The sequence below is a fragment of the Ciconia boyciana genome, chromosome 8 (genome assembly GCF_034638445.1).
Source record: "Ciconia boyciana chromosome 8, ASM3463844v1, whole genome shotgun sequence".
In the NCBI taxonomy this organism is placed as follows: domain Eukaryota; kingdom Metazoa; phylum Chordata; class Aves; order Ciconiiformes; family Ciconiidae; genus Ciconia; species Ciconia boyciana.
The window spans coordinates 50,895,791-50,908,033 of record NC_132941.1 but is presented as its reverse complement, the minus strand read 5'-3'; the positions used below and the strand labels follow the sequence as shown (position 1 = coordinate 50,908,033).

General features: G+C 66.6%; 3 protein-coding genes across 3 annotated transcripts; 2 read left to right on the top strand and 1 right to left on the bottom strand.

Annotated features, from left to right (window-relative positions):
• Positions 1 to 377: 377 nt before the first annotated feature.
• Positions 378 to 8,032, top strand: PI4K2A (phosphatidylinositol 4-kinase type 2 alpha). Its single transcript, XM_072869204.1, has 9 exons — positions 378 to 823; positions 3,476 to 3,676; positions 3,924 to 4,055; positions 4,140 to 4,293; positions 4,906 to 4,967; positions 5,409 to 5,508; positions 5,769 to 5,902; positions 6,194 to 6,253; positions 6,390 to 8,032. The coding sequence occupies exons 1-9, from the start codon at positions 425 to 427 to the stop codon at positions 6,549 to 6,551; spliced, it is 1,404 nt and encodes a 467-aa protein (XP_072725305.1). The 5' UTR covers positions 378 to 424; the 3' UTR covers positions 6,552 to 8,032.
• Positions 8,033 to 8,183: 151 nt separating this feature from the next.
• AVPI1 (arginine vasopressin induced 1) lies at positions 8,184 to 9,191 on the bottom strand. Its single transcript, XM_072869212.1, has 3 exons — positions 9,055 to 9,191; positions 8,449 to 8,743; positions 8,184 to 8,369 (listed from the first exon to the last, which is right to left on the bottom strand). The coding sequence occupies exons 2-3, from the start codon at positions 8,730 to 8,732 to the stop codon at positions 8,309 to 8,311; spliced, it is 345 nt and encodes a 114-aa protein (XP_072725313.1). The 5' UTR covers positions 8,733 to 8,743; positions 9,055 to 9,191; the 3' UTR covers positions 8,184 to 8,308.
• A 337-nt stretch (positions 9,192 to 9,528) lies between these two features.
• MARVELD1 (MARVEL domain containing 1) lies at positions 9,529 to 12,243 on the top strand. Its single transcript, XM_072869211.1, has one exon. The coding sequence runs from the start codon at positions 9,784 to 9,786 to the stop codon at positions 10,318 to 10,320; it is 537 nt and encodes a 178-aa protein (XP_072725312.1). The 5' UTR covers positions 9,529 to 9,783; the 3' UTR covers positions 10,321 to 12,243.

The window sequence follows — 12,243 nt, the reverse complement described above, 5'->3', positions numbered from 1 at the left end:
CTTCGCAGCACGCCCTCGCCGGCCGCCATCTTTGTGTGGGGCAAGGCGGTCTCCTCCCCGGGCGTGTCGGCAGAGGGGCAGCGCCCCCGCCCTGCCGCCATCTTTGCGAAGGGCAGCGGGGGCCGCGGCCACTCCCGAGCGGCCATCTTTGTGTGGGGCACCGGCGCCAGCCCCCACGGCGGGGGCGCGGGGCCAGCGGACCCCCCCCGGCCCCCACGGACAAGCGGTGCGAGGCGTGGGGGCCTCCAGGCCCGCCTCAACCGGCACCACGGCCGCAGCCGCCCCCGCGGCGGGCGCGGTTCCCACGGCAACGCCGGGGCGGGGCGGGGCGGGGCGGGGGCGGAGCAGCCAATGGGGCGTGGCGGCGCGGTGACGCGGGCGCAAGCGGCGGGCGCGGGCGGCGCGGCGGGGCCGGGCGGGCGCGATGGACGAGACGAGCCCGCTGGTGTCGCCGGAGCGGGCGCAGGCCCCCGACTACGGGCTGCCGGGGGGTGCCGTGCGCGCCCTCCCGCCCGCCGCGCCCCCGCCGCCTTCCCCTCCCGGCTCCCCCGGCGGCCGCGACCGCGAGCGGCAGCCGCTGCTGGAGCGCGGGGCGCGGGGCCCGGCGGCCGCGGCGGCGCAGGCCCAGGCGCAGGCCCAGGCGGCGGCGCAGGCCCAGGCCCAGGCGGCGGCAGCGGCGCAGCGGGAGCGTAACGACTTCCCCGAGGACCCCGAGTTCGCCGAGGTGGTGCGGCGGGCCGAGCTGGCCAGCGAGCGCGGCATCTTCCCCGAGCGCATCTCGCAGGGCTCCAGCGGCAGCTACTTCGTCAAGGACCCGCACGGGGTGAGCCGGCCCCTGCCCCGTGAGTCCGTCCCGGGAGCGGCCGCCGCGGCCTGCGGGCTGAGCGGCGCTGGCCGGGAGGAGGGCGCTCCCGGGGAACTGGTGATGCTGGCCCGGGGGTGACCGGCCTTGTGGGGCTGGGGGGAGCGGCTGGAGCCGCCCTGGGCTTCCCCGGGGAGAAGCGCAGTGGGACCAGCAGCAAGAGTGGGGGGCGGCTGTGTCCCAGTGCTGCTTCAGCCTCTTCTGTGGCTCTCCTGCCCGGAGAGGAAGGGTCACCCTCTCCCCTGGGCCTGTGCATCAGCATCTCCTGAGCACGGTCAGCTTCTCCTGACCGCAGTGACTCCAGCCTTAGGGCTGCGACTCTGAGCGCTGAGCTGGTTTTTGGCCTGTGAGACTGGAGCGAGAGGTCTCCTCTGCGGTTGCACGGCCGATACAATCAAGGCAAAGTCCTTGGCATATAGCTAGTCCCCTATAGATCTGGTCAGCTGTGTGGCAGCCGTCTCCACGCCACTGACTGGATGTGCACACAGCACAGGGTGGCTTGTCTTGTGACCTGCAGCACCCAGCCCAATTACGTGAGCTGTTGCCGCTTCCCGTGACTCCCTCGTCGCGTGTGTGCTGGGATGCTTCCTGGGAAACAGGACTAGGCTTGCTGGTCTCTGGTGTGCCCTACTTTTCCTGCCCCAGGTGGAGCCTGGCTCCTGGGAGCTGTGGCACGTGGGTCCCAGCTGAGCTGGCAGGCTGTGGGGCAACACACACTTCCTCCTGCCACAGCCCTGCTGCTCTCCTGATCCCTCTTGTTGCCCAATACGAGATGTCGTGTCACTGCCATAGGAGACCAGAGCTCAGTGAGCGCTGCTGGAGGATGCATGTGAGGAGCCAAAGTCTGTGTAGCCCTGTCCGTATCACCTGGCAGGTCCCCTGGACTGCCCTGCTTTCAGCGAATGTGGTGTGTGTCTGATTTCTGTGGCTTGCTGCCCAGGGTCACCAAAACCTCCCCGCTGCAGGCACAGGAGAGAGCACAGTGCGCTACTGTTGTGGGCAGGGGCTGAGGGCATCGGGGGGGAAAAACTTTTCTCTTGTGCCTGCTTCCTTCTGGGCTGCTGGGGCCCGAGCTGTCCCAGCAGGGATATGCTTCCCCAGCCCCGGTGGCTGTGGTTACCCCAACTGCTGGCTGCGTCTCCGGGCTGGCCTGGCTCCCTCTGCCTTGCTGCTGGCACCAGGCAGACCTGTTTTCCCTGCCAGTGCTGCTCTCGGCACAGGTCTGTCTGGAAGGAGACACTGTGCTGCCAGGCCTCTGGCCTCTGCTCCAGCACTGTCCCTGACCAGCTGGGCTTTGCTCTACTGGACTGGCTCCATGGAGCACAGGGCTCTGTGCTGCCAGAACTCCCAACAAGCCTCTTGCAGGCTCATATCCAAGGACGTGTTGGCAATCGTGTGCTTTCACGTGGGGCTGATGAGGGGATTGCCTTCCTGCCTGCTTAGGGGAAGTGGCTCCTCAGTGTGATCTGGGGATGGCTGAAGTGGTCCTGTTCCCTCAAACCCTTCCTCTCCCTCTCCCTGGTGAACAAAACCTTGCTCCTGCCTGGCCTGGCCTGGCTTCTGGCCCCTGGCACACTGAGATTGCACTGGGGTCCCCTGCTGAGGTGCTGGGTCTCATGTTCCACTTCCACATTGTGGCAGGAGCTCGGCTTGGGGAAGTTCCACCCACTCAGGCCGGGGCCAGCACCAGCTGTGGGGAGGAGGGCTGGTTGCGTGTGCTGCTGAGTCACCCCAGAGCAGGGGCTGCCAGCCCGGAGCTGCTGCGCAGCCCCCCAGGGATCCCTGGCCCACGGGGGCAGGTGGCCTTGCTCCTGCCCTAGCCCTTGTCTCAGCTGTGTGGCTTGGCAACGCTGGCTTAGTGATGGCGCAGCACGTCGCATGAGGCTTCTGTGCCCTCTGCAGTGGTGGGGTACCTGTGCTGCTGTCCCCCGCTGTTGGGTCAATGTGTGTGAGGCTGGATTGAGGGGCTGGGGGTGTTGCTGGTACCAGCTGGTGGCCAGTTTGGAGCTGTCTGTGCCCTCTTGCCCACAGCGTACCCAGAGAGCCAGCCCTTCTGCTGTCTGTAGCTGGACCCCCAGCAGAGAGCCCTGAGCTCCTCAGGTGTCCTCCAGCTGCTTGGCTGTTCTGGTCCCATTTCCTCTGGTCAGTTTGGGATCAGCTCTGTTCAATGGATTTTGGAGCCAGGTCAGGGATCACTATCCCCCTCCCTCTCCTGCATGGTCATAATGAGTAAGCAGTGAGCGGTAGCTCTCCCCAGCCATACAAAGGTCTCTGGGATAGGGCTGGGATGTTTACCAGGGACAGCATCATCACGGTGTCTTTTGGGACAAGGAGGGTCATTTCCAGGTGTGTGAGCTGGGTAATGAAGGTCTTCAGGCAGCACCCTGCTCTCGTGGGACGGGGCACTGGCTGGGGAAGGGTCCCTTCCAGCCCCTGCCTGCCTGCCTCCCTCCTGGGAGCTGCAGGGTCTGCCTCGTCCCAGGAGCTGGTTATTGCCCAGGTGAGGGGCTGTTCTGGGCCAATTCCTGAGTGTCCCCATCATGGGCTGGCTCAGGGGGAAATGTCCTGACTCTGCCAACTGCCTTGAGTCAGCCTCCTCTCTCCCACTCACAGAAAATCATTGGCGTCTTCAAGCCCAAGAACGAGGAGCCGTATGGGCAGCTGAACCCCAAGTGGACCAAGTGGCTGCAGAAGTTGTGCTGCCCATGCTGCTTTGGGAGAGACTGCCTTGTCCTCAACCAGGGCTACCTCTCGGAGGCGGGTGCCAGCCTGGTGGACCAGAAACTGGAACTCAACATTGTTCCCCGCACGAAGGTGAGGGGATCTCGTCCCGGGGAGGCTTTCATCTGCTTCTGCACAGTTCTGCTTGTGCCTTGTCTTGTGGCACTGCTGACCTTGGAGATGTTGTGTTGAGAGCTCTGGACTGGGACTGCTCCTGCTCAAGCTGTGGGGATCCTCATGCTGGGCAGAGCCATGGGAAATGCTGTGTCTTGGTTTTATCAGCTGGTCCTGTGACAATTGCCAGGTGCCCCTGCTGACGTCTGCGCTCCTGTCCCTCCAGGTGGTGTATCTGGCCAGCGAGACCTTTAACTACAGTGCCATTGACAGGGTAAAGTCCCGAGGAAAGAGGCTGGCCCTGGAGAAGGTGCCGAAAGTCGGCCAGCGCTTCAACCGCATTGGTCTGCCGCCCAAGGTAGGCCTGCCGGCCTCTGCGCCCGTCTGTTGCCGCTTCTCCATCCTCTGTGGCCTCCTGTAATGCAGCCTGTCCTTGCTTCAGGTGGGCTCCTTCCAGCTCTTTGTGGAAGGCTACAAGGATGCTGATTACTGGCTGCGGCGGTTTGAAGCTGAGCCGCTCCCGGAGAACACCAACCGGCAGCTCCTGCTGCAGTTTGAGCGGCTGGTGGTGCTGGACTACATCATCAGGAACACAGGTAGGGCCGTGGCCTGGCACGGGATGCTACCTGCTCCTTCATGTCCTGCCAGCTGGAGAAAGGGGAGCAGGGCAGGGGCCTGGCATCCCTTCCTGGCACCCAAAACTCCTCTCAATGCCACTTGGTTGCTGCCAGGTGGCAGCTGCCTCTGGGTAGAGCACAGCTGCTGTGCCTGCCTGCCACTGTGGCCATGCTCTGGCTGCTGGCCTGTGTTCTAGGAGATCTGGATCTGGCATGGTGCTGGGGTGAAAGTTTGCCAGCTGTGAGGATCCAGGGACATCCGGAGATCCAGCACCTGACTGTGCCCCTATATCCCATCTCATGCTGGGCTTCTGAGTTCCTGCCAGGCTGGAAGGGGTTGGTTTAGCACTCCGAGGCTTGCAGGCTGACCTTTCTCTTGCAAGCTGGGGATATGTGGACCTCTCCAGTCTTCAGGGCTGGTTGTGTGGGGATTGATGTGGCTTCCCAGGCCTGCAGCAAACTCGAGGGCTCTGGGGTAGAGTTTGGGCCTAAAAGTGGTCTGTCTCACTTCTGGGTCAGAGGAGGAGCGATCTGCCTGGCGTGGTGCAGGCATGCCCTGGCGCTGGCACAGCTGGTTTTATCTCCCTGCAGATCGGGGCAATGACAACTGGCTCATCAAGTACGACTGTCCCCTGGACAGCGCAGGCGTGCGGGTGAGCATCTCTTCCTGGGCAGGGGCTCTGCGGGGGACTTCGCTCCTGCAAGCAGGCAGGCGGGGGATTTCCCAGCTGGCTTGGGTTTCTGAGTGTGTGGAGGCCTGATCTTGTCTCCTAGGCCTTTCGCTGCCCTCTGCATTGGTGATTTGTGGCCTAGTGGGACTTTGTGAGGATGCAGCTGGGCTCTTTGGGGGAAACTGGTGTTGCTGGACCTGTGCATCTTTGGGGTGAGGCCTGGGGGGTGGGGAGCAGCTTTGTCCCCCTCCCACCTGAAGCAGACAGTGTTTCCCTGTGGGCAAGGGGCCATGCTACGGGCGAGAGGCTGCTGTGCCTCTGTGGTAGTCAGGGCAAAGATCCTGGCAAGGGGGCTGCAGGGAGTGGGAGAGGGACTGTTCCTGCTGGGGGGGCCTCCTTGTGACATGCTCCACTTCCTTCCAGGACAGCGACTGGGTGGTGGTGAAGGAGCCCATCATCAAGCTGGCTGCTATAGACAACGGTTTAGCGTTTCCCTTGAAACACCCAGACTCCTGGAGAGCATGTGAGTCCCTCGGGCTGTGCCAGGGCAGCCTGGCGAGCCATACAACTGCACTCAGGCATCCTCCTCAAGGGCTGGAGAGGAGAGGGCAAGGGGTGTCCCTCTGCAAACCTTCTGGGTTCATGGGCAGCTCCACCTCAGCAGAGGCTATAGGAAGCGGGTGCTGGACCCTGTGTCCCAGACACAGGTGATCTGGTACCCAGGGGCGTGTGGCACCATCGTTTGCCTTCCCCAGCTCTAATGTCTCCTGCTTCCTCCCACAGATCCTTTCTACTGGGCATGGCTACCCCAGGCCAAAATCCCCTTTTCACAGGAGATCAAGGACCTGATTCTTCCCAAGATCTCGGACCCCAACTTTGTCAAGGACCTGGAGGAAGATCTGTATGAGCTCTTCAAGGTGAACTGGGAGAGTGAGTGAGGATGGCTTGGGAGGAAGAAAAGCAGGGGTGGTGTTGGGGAGCTCCCTGTCAAGGCTGCAGGGGACAGAAAGGTGGCCAAGCTCCTGACAGTGTTTCTGGGCAGAGGCATAGCAGGGTTATCCCTCTGCCAGGAGCTGAAGATTCAGTGTGGGGAGAAGGAGCAAACCCATGGGACAGGAGGAGAGAGGCTTGCTTGGGAAGTAGGCATCTCTTGTACAGGATGAGGCAGTGGGTAGATCCCACTGTGTTCTCTGCTCTCTCTCTTGCAGAAGGACCCTGGCTTTGACAGGGGACAGTTTCACAAGCAGATTGCTGTCATGAGAGGCCAGGTAAGCTGTGCGTAGGGAAGGCAGATGGGTGAGGTGTGGAGCCTTGTCCTGCCTGTGTGGCAGGAAGGGTGCTGGGGTGGATGCTCTCTGTTGCTCCGGTGGGGCAGCTCAGGCTTTGCTCTGTTGTGCCATACAGATCCTGAACCTGACTCAGGCGCTGAAAGATGGGAAGAGCCCCCTGCACCTGGTTCAGATGCCACCTGTGATTGTGGAAACGGCACGTTCCCACCAGCGCACTGCCAGCGAGTCCTACACGCAGAGCTTCCAGAGCCGGAAGCCTTTCTTCTCATGGTGGTAGCTGTGGGAGCTGTGGGCAGGGCTTGGCGGCCTCGGACTAGCACTGCGAGAGGAGCTGGGCCACCGCCGGCTCCTGTGGCTGGGACTCAACCTTCTGGGTAGAGCGAGCAGGTGCGGCTGGAGGAACCTGCAGCTGAACTGGAGGAGCCAGGCAGGTCGGGCATGGTCCCTCCCCAGCTCTGTCAGAGCTCGGTGCCCTGCCTGGGGCAGAACCCAGGGGGAGGTGTGGGAATCTGCTGGGAGCCATGGCATGGCTGGGACCCTGCCCCTGCCTCCCTTCCTTGGCCTGCATGCGGTTCTGAGCACCCCTGCTTGGGGCTGGGATGAGCAGGCTGCCCGGGCCAGGATCTGTCCAGCCCTTTACACCAGCCACTGGCCCTTTTTTTTCCCCCGCCGTGCTGGCTGCTGGGCTGGGAAGGCCTGTAGCGGGTTATACCCCCTCCCTTTCCCCGAGGGTGTGCTGTACTCCTCCACTGTCCCTCCTCTGCCCCAACCCCGTGCACGCTGCTTTCCTCAGGGGGAGTTCCTGCTGCCGGCTGGCACAGCAGGGACCACAATGAACGGCTGTTCTCTGGCTGAGGGCTTGAGGAGGGGACGTATGAGGGACAACTCACGGGGCTGGCTTGGGTGCAGTTAGACACTAAGGGGAAAGAGGTGCTGGCTTGTCCTTGTGAATAGCAGGTGGCTCTGGGAGGGGCTTTAGCTTAGTGCCCTCCCCCCCCCCCCCGTGGGAGCCGCCCCCCAGTTAGAGAGGGCTGAGCGTGGGTGCGAGCACCCTCTCCCCCTCTGCTGCCCCAGTCTGTCCCTCCTGCCAGGTCTCCATGGCTGCTCTTGCTTGGCTTTTGCCCCTGCTCCCAGCAAGCTCCCTGGCTGCTGTGCAGCCAGCATGGTGCCAGCCTTGTCTGTGCCTAGGGCCCCCTCGAGGGGTGGGGGGCTGCTGGGGAAGGGCTGGAGGGGCTCTTCTGCTGCATGGGTAGGAGGCCCAAGAGGAGCACGGGGGGGGCCAGCATGGGCTCCTTGGCTGCCCTGGTGCTGACAATCTCGCAGGCCTGCTGTGGGTGGGTGAGGCAGCGAGCTCCTCTCTCCCCAGAAGCTGCTGAGCTTGTGTTGTATAAAACGGTTACCAGGGCTGCTGCCTGCATCCGCTTGCCTTGAGCTGCGGCTTCTCCTGCTGCTGGGGGAAGCCGGTGTTGGGTCTCGCTGTCCTGTTAGCCCATCTTTGGGGGGTGGGGGGGAATGAAGGCAGGTTGGGGCTCTGCTGCTGGAGCCTGGGAGGGGAGAGCAGCTCCCTTGCCTCCTGCGCGGGGAGAGGGCTCAGCACTGGCTGTGCAAGCACGGGGCAGGCAGCAGTGCGACTCCAGCTCCCTGGCCAGGCCCAGCTCCATCGCTGACTGACCCAAAATGTATTGTTCTAATGCACTGTAGAAATGTATGTAATGTATTTAAACCATGCAACCGTCTGAATAACAGAGCTGCTGTTCAGCCGGCTGCCTCTGGGTCTCTGCAGCACCCTAGGGCAGCTCGGGGCTGTTCCCCTTGCACTGGGTCCAGTACAATGGCCTGGACCAAGGTCCTGCTGCCCTGGGGGAAGGCCAGGGGTTGTCAGGACACAGCCAGAGCCTCACACAGCCACCACTGTCCGCCTTTTATTAACCATTGCACCCTGCCCAGTACACGTAGTGTCCTCGGAGAGCCCGCCTGGTGCAGCACCTCCTGTCCAGCAGCCCTGCTCCTCCGCGGCCCGGCCGCTCAGCACTGCTACACGGACCCCGAGGGCGCCTCGGCCCCACGCCCGCCCTCCGGATCCTTCTCCGCGATCCTGCGGGGAAGAGGTGTGTGTTAGCGGCGCGGCCCAGCCGCGCTTCCCCGGTTCCCCCGCCGCCCCGGCCCGCACCTACCGCAGGCGGCCGAAGCGCCGCAGGGCTGCCATCCCGCCGCCGGGCTGGGCCGGCCGCCGCCGCCGGAGCCGCCGCAGGGCCCGCGCCATGCGCCGCTGGCCCGCGTACCGCCAGACGAGGCGGGCGCGCTCCTCGGGCCGCTCGGCCCCGCCGCTCCGGAACAGGCTCCGCAGCTCCGGCAGCCCCACGCCCTGGAAGATGTTGGCCGAGGCCCGCTTGCGGCTGCGGGCTGCGGGCGCCGTCCGCCCCGGAGGATCGCTCACCACCGAGGCCGGCGTGCCCATGGCCCCGGCCGCTGCGGGCACCGGGGAGACGGCGTCAGGCTCCGCGCCGCTCCCGCCGCCCGGCCCGGCCCGCCTCCCCCGGGATCCGGCGCAGACGCCCGGTGAGGAAGGGCGGGCGGCAGGGGAAGGACGCGCCGCGGCCGCAGGGAGAGGGCGAGCCGGGGCGCCGGGCAGCCGGCCAGCCGCGCGGGCGGGGCCGCCCGGGAACGCGGGAGGCGCCCGGCTCGGGCCGGTGCACGCAGGTCCGGTCCCGCCCCGCCGGTGCCCGGGGCGCTGGGCCCCGCCGTGACCCACTTTGCCGCCGCCGGCCCCTGGCACAGACCTGGCGGTGGCGGCCGGCGCGGGTCCGCCGGGTGTCCGCTGCGCTCCCGGGGCCGCTCCGCGCCGCCGCACCGGGGTCCCGCCGCTGCCCCGCGCCGCGCGCCCCGTTCATTCACCCGCCGCTGCCCCGCCCCGCCCCGCGCCACGCCGCCAATCCGCGCCCGTCTCCCGCTGCCAGGGCCAATCGGCGCCGAGGGGCGAGTCCGCACCGCCTCCCGGAGAGGGGACACGTGGCGCAAATGACGTCAGTAGGCGGGGGGGCGCGGCCCCGACCCCGGGCGGAGCCCCGGCACGCGTCACACTGAGGGGGAATCCCGGGTGACGTAGAGGGGAGCCCCGGCGCGCGCCCCCCGCCGGCCCCCGCGCAGGGTCCCGGTGCGTTCCCCCCCGCCCCCCCCCGCCCCCGCCGCCGGCATCGGCCGCCCCGCCGCCTCCCGCCGCCTCCTGCCGCCGCCTCCCGCGCCCCGAGGCGCGGCCACCCCCGCGGCGGCGGGACGGGAGGGGCGCGGCGGCTCCCGCCCGACGGCGGCGGCAGGCATCCGCGGCGGCCCGCGGGTGTCCGGTGGGCCGGCGGGAGGCGCGGCGGGGCGCGGAGGCGGGGCGGGGAGGAGAGAGGCCCCGCGCGGGGACGACCGTTAGGCGCCAGATGTTTGGCAGCAGCTGGGGGAAGAAGTCGCTGCCGGGGCCCTGAGTCCCGCCCGAGCCGCGCCGGAGCAGGCAGGGACCCGCCATGGCCCGCACGGCTCCCCCGGCGGTGCCGCCGCCCCCGGGGCCGCCGGGGCCGCCAGCCCGCGGCTCCCTCAGCCTCCACCGCGCCTACCTGCAGAGCCCGCTGGGCCTGCTGCGCCTGGGGCAGCTGGCGCTGGGCGCTGCCTTCTGGGTGACGGTGGCGGCTCACAAGTACGAGGGGGCGGCCCACTTCGCCCTCTTCGCCGCCGTCCTGGTCTGGCTCCTCACCCTGGCCCTCTTCGGGCTCAGCCTGCTGGGGCGCTGGGCGCTGGTGCCCTGGCTGGGCTCCCGCTGGCTCCTCACCAACCTGGTGCACGACCTGGCGCTGGGCGTGGGGCTCTACGCGGCCGCCACCGGCATCATGGGCTACAAGGCCGGGCGGAGAAGCTATTGCAACCTGCCGGGCTACAGCCAGCACTGCCTCTACGGTGCCTACCTGAGCGCCTCCATCTGCGGGGGCATCGCTGCCTGCCTGTACCTCTTCTCTGGGCTCTACTGCCTGTCACGGCGCTGCCGGGACCAGCGCGACATCATCTGAGACCCCGCAGCACTCAGCTCCCCTTCTCCTCGCCCACGGACAGAGCGCGGCCCTGCTTTGGGACAAAGTGACCCTGCCGCCCCATCCCCTCCTGGCTGACTGCACCGTGCTTCCTCCGGAGACTCCTGCGCAGACGGATGGACAGACAGAGGCCTTCCCCGAGCATGGCTTCCCCTGCATCCCGCCGAGACAGCATGGACACCCAGCCACTGCACAGGCCCCTCTCCCACCCCTGGGCAGATGTAGGCTATGGCAAGTGGAAGGACCAAGCGGAGAGCCCCTAAGAGGGACCCCAATTTCTGGGAGCCCCCCACGGCCCCTGCCCAGCTCCCCTGCCCCCGGCCTTCCAGATGCTGCGTGCTCAGGTGGGTGCCGACCTGTCCCTGGGGCGGAGGGGGACTGGCCTGGGGGAGCTGAGCAGGGGGCAGCGGTGCATAGTGGGGTTGGGTGGGCATAACCCCCCCCCGCGACCCGCTGGCACCCCCCCTCCTGCCGTTCTCAACTGCTCGGCGCTTCCGCAGTTCCCTAACGGAGGCTCTGATCTCAGCTTCCCCAGCCTGGGCCCCTCCTCCTGTCTGGCCTGAACACGTTCGCTGTCTTGCCGGAGCCCCGCGGGGCTCAGCCCCTCCCTGCCCTGCGTTCTGGGGGTGTGGAGACACCCAGGTCCCGCACAGCCTGACCCGGCGTCACCCCGGCCCCCCGGACACGCTGTTCTGTTTGGGGGCTGAGCCCACTTCCTCCATTGCTGCGGGGCGAGGGGAAGGGCGAGTGGGGCCACAGCCTGGTCCTGTGACCCTGGGCAGGGGCTAAATTCCTCCAGCCTTGCGGTTCGTCCTGTCCTGGGATGGGGCCAGGTGCCCCTGGGGTTGAAGTGAGCGGGGCGCCGGGTCATTCTTTCCCCCTGCCCTCCTGCAGCGAGGTTTGTGGCTCTGAGCTACCCAGAGCCACCGAGCCTACCCCGGGGCCTGGCTGCTCCGACAGGGACAGGCACGGCCTCACCGGCAGTGCTGGAGACCAGCCCGCAGCCCTGCCTGGCTCTGTAGTGCTTGATTTATCATCCTGAAAAACTCTCATCTTGGGGCTCTCCAGCTCCATCTCGGGGCCCTGTGCTGCCCGGAGACTGTGGCGAGGCAGAGGGGAAGGCTGAGCTTGGCAGCATGGCGGTGCTGGGCTGCCGCTGGCGCCGTGGCCGCAGGGGAGCTGGGGCCAGGCATTGCGGGGACACAGCCTGTCTTGGGGAACAGGAGAAGAGGACGCTGCAGTGGGGCCAGCCCAGCCCTGGATCAGCCTCCACAGCCAAGCCCTGAGGAGGCCGTGTAGGGCTAACTGGAGCAACGGGCAGCCAGAGACTGGGAATTTTTGGAGGAGCACCGCACCAGAGCTGCCCTGCCACAAAGCCCTCCTTGCCCTGCCTGGGGGCAGGTCCTCGCCATTGCTCCTGGTGTGAGGGAGGGTCTGCCCCAGTCTCTGCGTGGGCTCGGATCGGTGGGACGGATGTCCCCAGCAGCTGGCCACGGGCTCTGAGGTTCCCTGGTGCCTTTTTTGGGGTGGAGAGCAGCAGCCGTGATCCCCCTGGGGCTTGGAGAGGTCCGGGGCTGGCGTTGGATCGTTGCTTCCATCGTGAGGTGCTGTCCCAGCCGATCCCCCCTCACGCTCGGGGGCCCTGCCAGCCCCCAGGCCATCTACCCCTTCCCTGGGTGGGACGTGCTGTCCCTACCCTGTGTCAGGGCTGGTCCCCGACACCGCCTGCCCCGGTGCAGCCCCTGGCCCAGGCTGCCCGAGATGCCCAGCAGAGTTTCTGCCACCACAAGTGCCTTTCCCCGTCTTTCTGCAGCCTTGCCTGTCATGCCGGCTCTGTCCCTCTCCAGCCCTCTCTCTGGTGCCTATGGATTCATCTTCCAAATAAAGCAACATTGGCGCTCA

Bases quoted from the DNA above. Each gene is read 5' to 3' on its own strand.
- PI4K2A (XM_072869204.1), top strand. From the start codon at position 425: ATGGACGAGACGAGCCCGCTGGTGTCGCCGGAGCGGGCGCAGGCCCCC. The intron at 4,056-4,139 runs GTAGGCCTGCCG...TCCTTGCTTCAG, and splicing joins GCATTGGTCTGCCGCCCAAG to GTGGGCTCCTTCCAGCTCTT. The intron at 5,509-5,768 runs GTGAGTCCCTCG...TTCCTCCCACAG, and splicing joins CCCAGACTCCTGGAGAGCAT to ATCCTTTCTACTGGGCATGG.
- AVPI1 (XM_072869212.1), bottom strand. From the start codon at position 8,732: ATGGGCACGCCGGCCTCGGTGGTGAGCGATCCTCCGGGGCGGACGGCG. The intron at 8,370-8,448 runs GTAGGTGCGGGC...TCTTCCCCGCAG, and splicing joins CGGCGCTTCGGCCGCCTGCG to GATCGCGGAGAAGGATCCGG.
- MARVELD1 (XM_072869211.1), top strand. From the start codon at position 9,784: ATGGCCCGCACGGCTCCCCCGGCGGTGCCGCCGCCCCCGGGGCCGCCG.